Source organism: Ostrinia nubilalis, chromosome 9 (genome assembly GCF_963855985.1).
Source record: "Ostrinia nubilalis chromosome 9, ilOstNubi1.1, whole genome shotgun sequence".
NCBI classification, from domain to species: Eukaryota; Metazoa; Arthropoda; class Insecta; order Lepidoptera; family Crambidae; genus Ostrinia; species Ostrinia nubilalis.
Window position 1 is genome coordinate 7,167,758 of NC_087096.1, and position 15,201 is coordinate 7,182,958.

The 15,201-nt window shown below is 38.1% G+C and overlaps 1 protein-coding gene across 2 annotated transcripts; it reads left to right on the plus strand.

Annotated features, from left to right (window-relative positions):
• Nucleotides 1-394: 394 nt before the first annotated feature.
• Nucleotides 395-9,544, plus strand: LOC135074962 (inositol polyphosphate 5-phosphatase E). 2 transcript variants are annotated; one of them, XM_063969326.1, is made up of 10 exons: nt 395-1,378; nt 1,552-1,671; nt 1,979-2,107; nt 2,419-2,576; nt 3,387-3,659; nt 3,742-3,842; nt 5,403-5,528; nt 7,657-7,774; nt 8,025-8,163; nt 8,857-9,544. In XM_063969326.1, exons 1-10 carry the CDS (start codon nt 726-728, stop codon nt 8,969-8,971), a joined length of 1,932 nt encoding a protein of 643 aa, XP_063825396.1. In that variant the 5' UTR covers nt 395-725; the 3' UTR covers nt 8,972-9,544. The 2 variants fall into 2 exon arrangements, with proteins under 2 accessions (XP_063825396.1, XP_063825397.1); XM_063969327.1 differs by lacking the exon at nt 1,552-1,671.
• The last annotated feature ends 5,657 nt before the right edge of the window (nt 9,545-15,201 follow it).

A 15,201-nucleotide genomic window follows, 5' to 3' on the forward strand; every position in this document is an offset into this window, starting at 1 on the left:
CTCTCGTGAAGAATAAAATAACCAGGTCCAGAACATAGTTGGTTTTTAGTGTGTACCTATAGTTATACCTAAGTATACCTAACTACCTGTAGCCATTGAAGTAATATTACTACGTAGTACATTATAACTCAATGCCTGTAGCGTGTGTATTTCTTAACCCGACTATCTAAACTAGTTTTCAACAGTGCCGAACTTAAGTAAAGTAGCCAACTTATGTAAAGATATGATTACTATTAGTGTACCTAAGTATTTATTGGTTTAGGCTTGAGATGTGCAGTGCACCCCATGCCATGGTTCAAACTCCAATGTAATGTCTCATTGTTATGGGTTTACCTACATCAGCTAGCATCGTAGTTAAAACTTTGAAATATTACCCCTATGATCATGGCCTATGATTGAATGGGGGAAATTATTACACGCTGACTGCATGTGTTGCACAAGTCGTCATAGAAACGCCAATGAAGCGAAAGAAACACAATCAAATAAACCCAATTGCGAAGCCTTTGAACACAGTTTGCTTTTGTGAAAATTTGTCACAGACTGATATCATTGGCAGAATGATAAGAATCTCATCGTAATCTTATCATTAAAAAAGTAATTGGTATTTTGACAGTTCTCGTAAGGTAAAACGTCACTTCAGAGACGTAATAGGTTATGTTGTCTATATTTAGTAAAAATGTAATTTAGTAACATAAATTAGTCGTTTTTGTGACTTTAAATCAGTCATGACAACTTCACCTACAAAAACCAAGCAAAAGTTGTCCCTGCGGAAGCGGCTCTTCGTGAAAAAGTCACCGAAAGTGGGATGCTATGTAGATACTGATTCCAACGACGAATTCAACCAGTCTTCTTCAAGACCTATCTCTCCAGCAGATCCGTTTATCGCGCAAAGTGCTCAGAATGCTGATTCGAGTGTTGACCTGTACGACAACCAGAGGAGTTCAACATCAGAACTCCACAGCAATAACTCTAGTCAGAAGAGTGATCACATCCACAACGAGGATGAAAGTAATCCAAAATGCTGTCGAACCTTCTTCAGAAGGTCCCGTCCAAAGAGCCTCGTCGAGGGACACCCGTCCAAAGGCGAAACTGTGTCAAAACCGTGTAGTCCAGTGAATAACTCTAGCAATAGTGTCAGTGACCACACACTCTCGTGTACTAAGTCTGAAGAAATACCTAAAGCCACAATAAAGTTCCCCAAAGATGACAACAGAAAGTGTTTTGAGCATTCAGGGTCATTTGAAGGTATCAAGTCAAAGAATAAGTTATTTGTTAAGAGGTTGTCAGCCGATCACCTGATTTCTACTGAAAGTAAGCCACTCTATCGTTCTTCATCGCCAGAAAGCGACAGAAGTAGTTCTTTAGACAGAAAAAGGAGGTAAGTTTATAGTATAATTTGTTTTCTTCTAAGGCTATGGGTTCATGCTTGGTTTGGGGCAAATCAAACACATAATACATTCATGTTAAGTGTACAAGGATATGTAAAAATCAGTAAATAATATGACTGTTTTGGGAATGATTCTAAGTTTGGTGTTTTCTTGTTGCGTTAAGGACCAAATCAACAATAACTCGGTCAGCTTCCCGTGCTGGTAGCACAGACAGCTTGGCGCGTAACTCATTGCTTGCCGCTCAGGTTCTTCGTCTCATACCAACGCAGGAGGCAAGAGAAAGGTTTGCATTTTACACTAATAAGAACAAATATAATAATAGTAGAAGTATCTAGTCTCCTTAAATCCACTAAATGCTTAATATAACTTTTAAATGTTGTATTGTTTGGTAATACTTACATAGATGTACGTAGATGTAATTCAAAATCATTTTAATCTTTTACAAGACAAAGCTTTTATCATTGTTACTGATTTCTCTGCAGGGAATTTGCATGTGGGGCTACATTTTCTTACTTAATCTTTATTCTGAAAAGTTTTTTACAAGTCAAACATTAATTGTTACTTTAATTTAAAAATATGCATAATTCCAGAAATTATCTTTATGGAAGACTAGCCTCCCATTCTCTATTGGGTGCTGCAGAGTTAGAGCACGTTTTTCCAGATAGAGAGGTCAAAATATTTGTCGGCACATGGAACATGAACGGACAGCCACCTCCAAGGTAAAAACATTCCATTGCTAAAATTATTTGACATAATCTATCTTTATCATAAACATCAGTTTAAGATAATGTCAAGGTTAGATATAAGTTTCTAAAGTCTATTCAGAATAAATTGTAATCTAATAATGTTTATTTAATAAAAACAAGTAAATAGGAAGATGTAGTTTTAATAGAAATTATTTATTTGCTTAAAACAGAAAGGTAAAACTACAGTAAAGTTTGTAAACGATTATTGTTAACTCAATTATTGTGTTTTTTATTGGTATTATAGGAACAAAGGTATACAAGATTGGCCTCTTATTATATTCTAGGGAACTAGCAGACTTCATATTTCCCCACCAAGTGAAGCATGTGCCAGATATCTTTGCCATTGGTACTCAGGAGTCATACTCTGAACGGACAGAATGGGAAATCACCATACAAGAGGTTTTAGGACCATCTCACCTTCTTCTACATTCATATTATTTAGGTGAGCATTTAAATTATAGGTTTTAACTTAGTCAGTGCCTGAGGTATGGGATCGACATGGGATTTTGCGACTTTAGATTTGTATGCCTAAAGCCTGGTCCGTGAGCACGTAGAATTTTGTCCAATGACCCCAAGCTACCCATCCTTATCGCTCGCGCGTAATTATATTGCTGTCACGACTGTGCGACGGGCGCCCGCAGTGAGTGTGCGAGCGCGACAGCAACATAATTACACGCGAGCGATAAGGATGGGTAGGTTGGGGTCATTGGACAAAATTCTACGTGCTCACGGACCAGGCTTTAGTCATGTCATAAATGTCAATGTTATCCTTCCGGTGCCTTTCCTATACCTAAGACACTAATTGAGTTAAACATTAGACCTATAGAAATCAAGTTTTATGCAAATTGACAAAGAAATAATATTGACATGAGTCACTGTTTTTAAGGAGCCATAAATGTGATTCATTTGAAACCAAACAATAGTCTACCTAACTATATGTATTTACTCTTCGAAACTGCCTTTTCTTAATTTGTTTGAATATGAACTTTGGCTTTAGTCATACATGATGACTCTGTACGAATGGAAACCAGTGTTTTATTATTTACATAGTTATTAGAATATTTCAACAAGAGCTCCTACACGCTAGCCTTTCGCCAGTGTAACGTTCGCCGAACGTTCTAACGTAATGTTATCGTGTAAAATCGTACAGTCGCGAGTTGCGACGCTAACTCGGCAATCAGCGTCTACGCTAGAGAAACGCTAACGTGAAGAGGCCCTAAAGCATTTAGCATCTTTGAAAAAATCTTTTCAGGAACCATCCATCTTACAATATTTGTACGAAGGGATCTTATATGGTACTGCTCTTTACCTGAAGATGCAAGTCTCTCAGTCCGACCAGGCACGGCTTTTAGAACCAAAGGGGCTGTGGCGATATCCTTTGCCCTTTTTGGGTCGACCTTTTTGTTTGTAACCGCCCATTTGACCGCCCACCAGGAGAAAGTTAAAGAAAGAGTATCAGATATAAAAAGGATAATAAGATCTATCGATTTGCCGAAAAATTTACCGTGTAGACATAGAAGCAAAGGTAAGAGGACTCAATATCACATGATATACGGTGTTAATTTGAATGCGTGTCTGTATAGTTAACCTTTTTGTTGTTGTTTTAGATGTAACCAGCAATTTTGATTATGTTTTTTGGTGTGGCGACCTAAACTTTCGGTTGGGTGAGCCTAGAGCTGCTGTTTTACGATGGATTGAACAAACTGAAGTGAGTATAATTTCATTTAATCCTTTGAACTACTAGACGAAGTATCTAAGTGCGTAATTATTGTTATCGAGACAAAGTCAAGGAAACCTTGACACGTTTTCTAAACTTTATAAATTCCGAAAAATGTTTTTGGGCTTGTATTACGAAACGAATCTAATATCAAATTAAATTCAAATTGAAACATTGTTTCAAGCTTTTAGGGTTGCAAATAATTATTGAGTAAAACGTATTTAATGCCTACTTGAGTGTCGTTTCACGTAGTGCCTAATTTCCATCCTATTTCTTTATTCATAACATCATTCTGTCTTGATTAGTTATACAGTGTGAGTCACGTTAAAGTGTACATATGAAAATATATGAAACTAGACCTATTTTTATCGACAAAAAAGAGGTCAAAATTTTTTTAAGATTTTTTTTTAATTTTTTATACAATTTTTTTTCTTCCAATTACTTATTGTAAAGAAAACGTAATAACTTTTAAACTAAGCGGTATATCCTGATAAAATAAAAGCAGTAATAATGGTAAATAACAGGCGATACTAAAAAAGTACATAAAATACACAAAAAAGGCCAACAAATAATAAGAAAATGATACTTTTTGAAAAAAATCTGCTTTTAAATTCGTGTTTTTTTGGTTATTTGATAAATTTCTCCAAAAAATGCCCCTATAACATGTGGTTTTTATTACTTTTTATTATTTTTTATCGTATTATCTTTGTAAAACCAAAAATTGCATGTCTCTATCCCTATCACAACATTTGCTATGATCGTTTGAACAAAGGCCTGCCACAACATTATTCTCCGCTACAGATAGAGACAATTTTAATTTTAACTTAAATGCTTATTTTACTTCGAAATCTTTTGTTTTTATTAGAAATCTAACTTGTCTTTATCAAAATTACAAATCTAGAGCCATTTTCAGTTTCGTTGTTAACGAAGCGTTGAATGGCGCGCCCGGAGAGGCTTAGTTCAAACGATCATTGCAAACGTTGTGATAGGGATAGAGACATGCGATTTTTGATTTTACGAAGGTAATACGATAGAGAATAATACAAAGTAATAAAAACCACCTGTTATAGGGGCATTTTTTGGAGAAATTTATCAAATAACCAAAAAAAACACGAATATAAAAGCAGATTTTTTTCAAAAAGTATCATTTTTTATTATTTGTTGGCATTTTTTGTGTATTTTATGTATTTTTTTAGTATCGCCTGTTATTTAGCATTATTAATGTTTTTATTTTATCAGGATATACCGCTTAATTTAAAAGTTATTACGTTTTCTTTACAATAAGTAATTGGAAGAAAAAAACTTCTATAGAAAAAAAAAAAAAAAAATCAAAAATTTTTGACCTCTTTTTTGTCGATAAAAATAGGTCTAGTTTCATCTATTTTTATATATTACACTTTAACGTGACTCACACTGTATGAATCTGAGAACTTAATCCTAGAACTGTCTAGGAGTCCTGTGACGTGCACTGGCATGTGATTTTTTTTCTTAATCTTTTTGTCCACACTGTATTTTTGTGTGAGTTAATTAACTGTTAAATACGTTTGTCAGTTTCCTTTGCCCCACAACTTGCCCCACGGCCTGCTGCACGCGGACCAGCTGACAGCGGTGCTGGAGGACGGCGCCGCCTTCCGGGACTTCAGGGAAGCCCCAATCACATTCCCGCCTACTTATAAGGTATAGTCTGGTCTTTGAGCACGTAGAATTTTGTCCAATGACCCCAAGCTACCCATCCTTATCGCTCGCGCGTTATGTTGCTGTCGCGCTCACACACTCACTGCGGCCGCCCGTCGCACAGTCGCGACAGCAATATCGCTCGCGCGTAATTATGTTGCTGTCGCGCTCGCACACTCACTGCGGGCGCCCGTCGGGTAGCTTGGGGTCATTGGACAAAATTCTACGTGCTCGCAGACCGGGCTTTAACATTGAATGTTTTTTTTTTTTTAAATTATTAGTAATTTCTCCGTTAAGTCCCGTTACTAAGCTCAATATACTTGTGTCACGAGTGGGCTCACCACAATAGTTGACCGGCGGGATTCGAACCCACGTTCACCGGATCACGAGTTGGCCAGGCCAACCCCTGCACCGTTCGGCTATCGTGGCTTGCAATGTATTGCAAATTATTGTAACAAACCTCCCGTTACCTCCCCAACCCATCTAGCCAGCTTGGGGAGTGTAGGCCCAATTCTCTATTTGCCTCTGGTGAATGAGGATCATTTCGATTTTTAGCTGTGAATGCAGATTTATAGGGCTAAGAAATCCTTAATACACAGTGCAAAAATTTTTGTTCTACGACAAAAATTGACGAAGTTATGGCCAAATTACTAAAAAAGTTCACTGACCGCCCGGCGCGGGGACGATGACGTCATTATATCCGATCCGAACGCTGCCGGCGTACTGCGTGGGTAGAAAATATTTTTTTCTGGCCAAATTATCAGTTTTAGAGAAAAACTTGTAATGACATTTATTCATCAGAATAAAGTAAGCTATCGATAGGTAATTTTTAAAAATAGAAATTGTGAAAAATAACGCAAAAAATCCATACGCTCATACGATTCAATGGCACGCAGAGACGCGATTGGGGTCTCCGCGGTGATATATTTGGCGAGTTATTCAAATAAAGTGTTCATAAGTGTTGTTAGAGTCATATCTTCTTCCAAGTAAAATATAAAAATGTATAAGTATTAATTTATTTACTTCTAACAATAAGGTATAGCTGAGGCAGATACACTCTGCCTAGGCTACAAGACATTGCTATGAAAATCATTTCGATGTACACGCAATACCTACCTGTTATTTAGTTTTTCTGAGTTAAACCTACGCACCTACCTATCTATTCGCCGTTCCCATGGGCGGGCCAGCTGCTGCAGGAAAGGACAGCCGCTCCGTGCTGGAAATCTATTTAATCTTAGCCTAGAAGCTGGGTATGACTACCCCGCCCCTCTCCTCTCCCCAGGTCATAAGCTGGGCATGACTTCCCCTTCGGCCAGAAGTTGGGTATTTTACCCCCCCCCCCCCCCCAGGCCAGAAACTGGGTATGACTTGCCTCTCCCCCCCCCCCCCCAGGCCAGAAACTGGGTATTCGCATCATATTATGTATTATTATGTTCAATACAAACAATCATTAAGTTACACTCACCCCAACCGCGTCTCCGCATTGCATCGAATCCTATGAAAATGTGGTTTTTGGACATAGCAATACTTATTTTTCACAATTTTTATTTTTAAAAATTACTGGTCGATAGGTTACTTTATTTAGAAGAATAAATGTTATTAAAAGTTTTTTTCTAAAACTGATAGTTTAGCCGGAAAAAAATATTTTCCATCCCAATAGTACGCCGGCTGCGCTCGATTCGGATATAGTGACGTCACGCGGCCTTGCGTACGTTGACTTTTAGCGGCAAAAACGGCCTATGTTTATTACTTAATATCTTCGTAAGTAATGGTCCGATTTGGATAATTCAAAAAGATATATCTTTCTTATGTCTTAAAGATTAACGTAGATACTAGTTTTATTGAATTTTCTACAACAGTACTGATCCTCATTAGAGAAGGTCGTGCTCCATAAAATGACTGATGATAATTTCCGTATTTTCGGGTAATACAGACTGTCGCTCATGGCAAGGGCAACATATTATAAGAAACGGCGTTGGGAAGCAGACCAGACTTATTCCATTGTTTTCTAGAAACAATAGTCCCTCTTATGGGTTGTGGTGCCGTAATCCATAAAGTTGACCCATCCATCTTGTTTCTCTATGGTTAATTCCCAAATAGGAAGACATTAAAACATCATTCGTTGTTTCAGTATGACCCTGGCAGCCAACAGTTCGATACGTCCAGTAAACAGCGAGCGCCAGCTTACACTGACCGAATATTGTATAAAGCCAAATCCTTGAACGTCAACTCTACTTCTGCTTTCGCAGGTAAGTGCTACCTTGTAAAATATGATGGCCCCATGATAGACATACTACCAAAAAAGTGTTAAATTACCTATTTAAATTAAACTTAAATTAAAAATTTATAATTTATATTCCATTCAGTCAGAAAACATCTAATAATACCGCGTAATTAAACGGAACAGCGCCATCTCTTGGTTGAATTCAAAACTAATACTATGAACAGCGCCATCTTTTGTCCAAATTCTGAACTAATCCTATCATTGGCCATTTGTAGGTCTCCGTCGCATCAGCAGCGTGCCTATATCGTCGGGCCTGAAGTGTGTAGCGTACAACTCGGTGCAGTCAGTGTGCACGAGCGACCACAAACCGGTTTGGGGACTGTTCTCGGCTGCGTTGCGGCCTGGTACTGATGTGTGAGTATCTATTTCTTGTACATCTATGCTAAGGTTTAAATTAGTTATGAAGAAAAACATATTAAAGACTGAGACACGGGTGTCACCGCCGGTTGATACTAGTATGTAAATGATATAGATTACGCCGGATCCTGATATTACTCTGGAAAAACAAACTAATCATAGATTAGATAATGTAATCTTATTCTTGGCCTTCACATAGATTTTTAGAAAAGCCCACTTTCTAAGATCCGTATAGTATATTAATAAATCGACTGTTGTCAAGAAAACGTAAGATTAATAAATCTGAAAAAGTTACATAACAATAGTTGAGTTTCTCAAGAAATTATTCGATTTTAAGCCAAGTTTTATGCTTTATTTAGAAACTAGCTTTCCGCCCGCGGCTTCGCCCGCGTGGAATTTTGTCTGCCACAGAAAAATTTTATCGCGCGCGTCCCAGTTTCAAAAACCAGGATAAAAACTATACTATGTCCTTTCCCGGGACTCAAACTATATCTATGCCAAATTCCATCAAAATCGGTTCAGTGGTTTAGGCGTGAAAGCAAGGCAGACTGACAGACAGAGTTACTTTCGCATTTATAATATTAGTATAGTTAATGGAGTTGAGTTTATAACGCTTACTTTAACTTACTTTTTAATTTTCAACTCGAATAATTAACAAAATGTTAAAAAATATCATTTTACTTCCTACAGAGTGCCGCTAGCAGCTGGTCTGTTCAACAGAGAAGTCTACTTGGAAGGTATAAAACGACGAAGGGCCCTACTAGACCACAATCCAGGCGGGTCAGCAATCTGCAACGTGCAATAACATTGGCTGAAACCCTAAGTATAAGTACCTAATTATATCTATAGTCCGGTCCCTGAGCACGTAGAATTTTGTCCAATGACCCCAAGCTACCCATCCTTATCGCTCGCGCGTAATTATATTGCTGTTGCGCTCGCACAGTCACTACAGCAATATAATTACGCGCGAGCGATAAGGATAGGTAGCTTGGGGTCATTGGACAAAATTCTACGTGCTCCGCGACCAGACTTTATCTATTAGGTGCAGTCAGCGTCAAATATTTCGTGACCAAAAAACCTAAAAGTTGCAACACGTCATAAGGTTGTGTTTGTCAAATTTTTGGTCACTATGGGTGTCACGATCTTTTTAACTCTGACTGTTTATTTACTGACTTTAAATTCACAATGCGACTGCGAAATATTTTATGACTTTCAATCTTTATTTGACTTCGGTGTAGGTACTTTTGTATGGTGGTACCGGAGTACGTTAGAGAGATAAATTTTTGGTGTTAGAATCGTCGAACAATAGCTTTTATTCTTAAAATGACTGCCATTAGGCGTAGTTTACAACGTGTACAGCAAGTGAGGAAAGTGAGAATTAAATTAGCGAAGAAAGTCTGTTTTAAACAAGTAAAAAGGTCACTTAACATCAAGGGAACCTTACTACCGATAGCTAAGGCTATTTTATAAACTTAACCAAACTCTCTCAACTCGTAATTAATATTAGAAATATCTCCCATAAATTCAAACATCTGGAAACTTTAGCATCGTAACATTACACGACAGTTTATGGTAACGTCGATGTTTGAAAAAGGGTTTTTTAAAAGTTGTCCAAACTAAAGCAGTGTTCACCTTGTTTTGTTTGTTTTCATTTTAGTAAAATGAACCTTTAATCTAACAAGGCATCTTTTAAAACTTACTTTTGCTGTACATCATTACACTCATTTTGGGAATAACAATTTACAAACTTAAACGCATAGACGATAGTGTTTTGTTATATTTTATTTGTTTTGTTTTTAATTTTGAATGTTTATTTATTTTATTATACTTTTTTTTTAAGTTAGAACATAAGAACAGCAGCGTTAACGTGCAATGAATTTAATTAAAATAATTTGACGCTTAAAATTTTAGTTAATTTTGTGTGTACTTAGCTTATAAAGTACAAAATACACGTAAATAATAAAAAAAAAAGACATTCAGTGATTTTCAATAGATAAATCTAGTCAGTGGTATGCAATAGTCTAAATGTACATTGTACAAGTATTATTATTAGTTTACTTACTTTTTATCAGTTAATTAATATTGATTTATAAAATCAAAGTGTTGTGTATTTTCAGTATTAATAGTTAGTCATTTATTTATTCGGTTTTATTTAGCTTGATGCATTGCTTATTAAATTGTGTATTAATTTGATATAAATACATAGTTCATATTGATAATGACATGAGATACCGAGATACGACAAGTTAAAATGCATGGAAATATTATTTAAAATAATTACTTTCGTTGCATTCTCAAATTCGTTTGTCAAGCATTAGCTGTGAAATCAAAATATTCAATAATTTGACATCGTGGTCATCTATCTGCCTGTATTATTATTCATTTGAGTTCGTTTAAGGAATGTTCTTTAAAAAATTTAAGTCGTGGAAGTTATTAGAATAACCAAATTTCGTGTCGGTAATTCTTCCAAATTATTATAAAAAGTAGCCATCTTATCTTTGATGGATGTTAAAAAGGTAACATGGTGCTTAATTTTTGTATCATGTGATCTTTTTCTGGGGTTGTGAATTATTTATTATGGATTTTGTTGCAGCGATCATAAATAACTGTATGGGAAACTATAATTCTGCTGATCACAGGGGAAAATTTTGCCCCCACTGGGAATCGAACCCAGGCCCTCTGGACTGCACCCCCAGCAGTTATGGTCGCTCTTATTCTTTATTGGGTTTGAATTAAAATTCACTTAATAGAGGCTCCTGGGTTAAAAACAGGATCGTAGAAGTGTCTGGGTGGGAGGAAAAGCATCCAACAGACAGTGGCAATATAGTTACTAAATTGTTCTGAAATCTGAACCTTATTGCCCTGTCTTAAGGCAAAAACAATTAAAAACGTGCACGGGTGCGTTTCTAGTCACGGCCTTTAACAAGAAGCAGTGGCAATATTGTCACTACATTTTTTAACCCTTTCGCCTTTTTTTTGACGGGAAGAAATGCATTGGATTACCTTACTTCCTCTCCCCTCTTGGACTCTGTGCTGTGCAGACGTGTTTATAAGTGATCCGTAGTTCTGTTTAATTTAAATTAATCAAAAATAATACGCATTAAAATCGTAACGAATATTAGGCGTGCATAAACTCAGTGGAGATCCTTTCCTCCGCGCGCCGTCCGTATCAAGTAAACACACTTCTGCCCGTGCGTAGGCGCCTGGTACCTCTCTCGGTAAGAATGCCGTTACGTCACTCACCGCGTGCGTCGCCTGCATCGGACACGGCGCGATCATCCACGAGCGCGCCCGAGGCCCAGCCGACTACGAATATGAGCCGTAGCACGGGTGCTACGAGCGCTCGCGCAGCGAGCGATAATGATTCATCTACTAGCGCGGGAAGCACCGTACATAAGCGCAAACGAACCAACGATGAAATGAAAGAATTCAGAGAGCAGATGTCCCTTATGTTTTCTACGTGGAAAACTGAACAGGACAACAAAATGACTGTGCTTCTAAATACGATAAATGACATAAAGGAGCAAAACAAGGACATACGAACATCAATTGACTTTATGTCTAAAAGTTACGACGAATTACTCACTAAAATAGACAAACTGGAAATTGAACGGGGAAAAAACACTAAGTATATACAATTGTTAGAAAACAAAATAGAACAAATGGAAAGGGGACAACTAGTCTCGCGTATTGAAATGCGTGGTGTCCCACGGATGGAACTCGAGACAAAAAAGAACCTATCTACTTATGTACAAAATATTGGAAAAGCCCTCAGTATACCTATACAGCCCAATGACATACGCGATGTGTATCGCATAAACACTAAGTCCGAGAAAACCAAACCTATTATTGTGGAATTTTGCAGTGTGCTAATTAAGGAAGATATCCTAAAATCACTCAAATCATATAACAGGAACAACAAGGAGAAATTCAACTCCGTAAATCTCCAGATTGAGGGACCTTGTGTACCTGTATTCATCTCGGAATGCCTGACGCAGCAAGCAAAAAAACTCTTCGCCTTGGCCAGGATGTTTGCGAGGGAGAACTGCTATAGATATTGCTGGACCTCATTTGGAAGAATATACCTACGTAAATCTGAAGGCGAAAAGCTCACTCGTGTGGACACGGAGCAAGACCTGGACAAACTGAAGTGACTATGTACATTTGATTTTTCTCATGTAGGTTATGTATCTTTGTGTTACCTTATATCATTAATTAACACATTAATTCCCAAACACGCACCTTACACACACACATTGTTAATCACCAATTGTCTTTTGATCTCTCTGCTTCTATCCAAATCCATGCTCATAAAAATTATGTACTTCACTCAGCTCGCCCCTTTGTGCTATAGCGCTATGACAGCCACGCTGCATAGAAACATACCAATCATAAACTACAAAAATAATTACTGTCTGTCTGACATTCAAGTTACGTCCCTTCATTACTATGAATATTTGACCAACACTCACCCCCTGGCCCTGTTTACCATACATTTTAAAATTCGATATTGACTGTGACCTTATTAATAAAATTGACAACGTATCTTTCTGTCCCTCGTCAACCTGTGATCCATCCAGGGTTCGTTCTGTCCTTTGTACAAATTCATCCAATAAGAATTTAAAAATTTTAACACAAAATATCCGCAGCATCACAGCCAACATAGATAACTTCTCCACCCTGTTACACAACATTGCCGTTGATTTAGACATAATTATTCTTACCGAATGTTGGTTGCTTAGCAATCCCATTATTCCGTATCTTGATGGGTTTTCCCATTTCTCCTCCTCTAACCCGTGTAATCAGAACGACGGAGTAGTTATTTTTTATAATAGTACTATTCCGGGTCTTACGATTTCGGAACCTACTATTACGGATGCAAGTTGTCTACTAATAAAAATCAAGGAAGATATAGCCATCTTAGCCATATACCGCCCCTGTGCTTTCCGCAATACCCAAAACTTTATTAGCTCAGTTAATCTTATCCTTGAATCCCTTAAGACCTACAGAAACATAATTATTATGGGTGATATAAATATAAATATATCCCCTCATAGCACTGATCAGGACTCAGAGGAATACCTTAACATGCTAGCTTTTCATGGCCTTCTCCCTGCCCACCTCTTACCTACCCGCAATCTCGCCTGCCTGGACCATGTCATACTTAAGTCCATACTACAAACTCAGTCCCTGGTAATTGATTCCGCTGTTACAGACCACAATGCAGTATTACTAGCAATAGATCTCGATATAAACCGCTCACCCCCTAATAGTAAAAAGATAATTAACTATCCCAACTTAATTGAAAACTTAAAATCAGTAGACTTTTCGAAAATCTTGCAACTTTCTGACCCTAATCAAGCAGCAAATTTGTTTATTCAGACCCTTCAGACAGCCATAAATGAAAATCGTCAGTTGCGCACCCCCTCCCGTCGTAGGATTATTAAGCCATGGATAACCCCAGGTCTCCTAAGGTGTATCCGGAATAGAGATCTTATGCATAAACGTCTTAAGACGGAGCCCAGTAATGATATTCTGAGGAGGACCTACTCAAGGTATCGAAATTTCTGCAACTCATTGCTCAAGAAAGTGAAGAGGGCATATGAAAGGGAACTCATTAGTAAAGCCGGAACAAATAGCAAAAAGCTGTGGCATGCGATCAAGGATATAACCAACCTTAATAAGACACGCTCCACTGCTGACCACCTTCTTACTGGCTTGTCCTCGCCCACTGCAGCTGTTAACCATGTCAACGTCTTCTTTGCTGGTGTTGGTAAATCTTTGGCCGAAAATATTTCTCAGACGTCCCTCCCCACCCCACCTGTCTTCTCAACTACCAATTCACCAAATCAATCCTTTGTTCTTCTTGATACTTCCGCCGAAGAAGTCAATTCCATAATTATGTCACTCAGGGAGGGCTGTGCTATGGGGTGTGATAATATTCCAACCAAATTAATTAAGACATGCAAAGACATGCTCATCCCCTACATTACACACATTTGTAACATCAGCTTATCTTCGGGCTGCTTCCCTGATGCCTTTAAAAAAGCTCTGGTACATCCAATATACAAGTCTGGGGACCGAAACCGTGCCGACAACTATCGTCCGATCTCCATCCTACCAGTACTATCAAAAATTTTAGAGAGAATAATAAACAAACAGCTGACAAATTTTCTGGAACAAAGTGACCTCTTAGCTCCTGGGCAATACGGCTTCCGAAGTGGAAGATCGACAGCCGATGCTGTACACGATCTTACAGGTCATGTTGTTGGTAACCTGGATAAAGGCAAGAAGTGTCTATCAGTTTTCCTTGATCTTGCAAAGGCCTTCGACACGGTCTCCGTCCCCATTCTGTTGGACAGGCTGGAGAGGATGGGTATCAGGGGAGTCCAACTCAAACTGTTCCGTAGTTACCTTTCCGGTCGAAGCCAATGTGTCACTATAAATGGGATTATAAGTTCTGAACTGCCCATTGAGTACGGTGTGCCTCAGGGAAGTATATTGGGCCCCACCCTCTTCCTGGTGTACATCAACAACCTGTGCGCACTTAGTATACCACACTGCAAAATCATCTCTTATGCAGATGACACTGCACTTATCTTTACGGGTCGCACCTGGGAGGAAGCCTTTCTTAATGCTCAGGCGGGGCTAGATACTGTCTCTCTATGGCTCCGACATAACTTACTTACCCTAAATATCCAAAAGACCCACTATATGACATTTTCAATAAATTCCGTTTCCCCAAATATCTTAAGCAATCTTAACTTATTTTCCCACAACCATGCCAATTCACCCAGTCTCAACTGTAACTGCCTCAAACTTTCTTCTGCCGTTCACATCAAATACCTGGGGGTAATTATTGATAATAGGCTCACATTTAAACAGCACATCAGTACCACCTCCGGCAGGTTACGAAAGCTCATGTTTGTGTTTAGATCCTTGCGCCATGTCGCTGAGCCTGACTTAGTTAGAAAGGTCTACACAGCTCTCTGCCAGTCTCTCTTACTTTATTGCATTACCTCTTGGGGTGGCGCC

Excerpts from the sequence above, each read along its gene's own strand:
- LOC135074962 (XM_063969326.1), top strand. The coding sequence starts at position 726 with ATGACAACTTCACCTACAAAAACCAAGCAAAAGTTGTCCCTGCGGAAG. Across the intron at positions 2,577-3,386 it reads TCTACATTCATATTATTTAG|GAACCATCCATCTTACAATA; the intron begins GTGAGCATTTAA and ends AAATCTTTTCAG. Across the intron at positions 3,660-3,741 it reads GTGTAGACATAGAAGCAAAG|ATGTAACCAGCAATTTTGAT; the intron begins GTAAGAGGACTC and ends TTGTTGTTTTAG.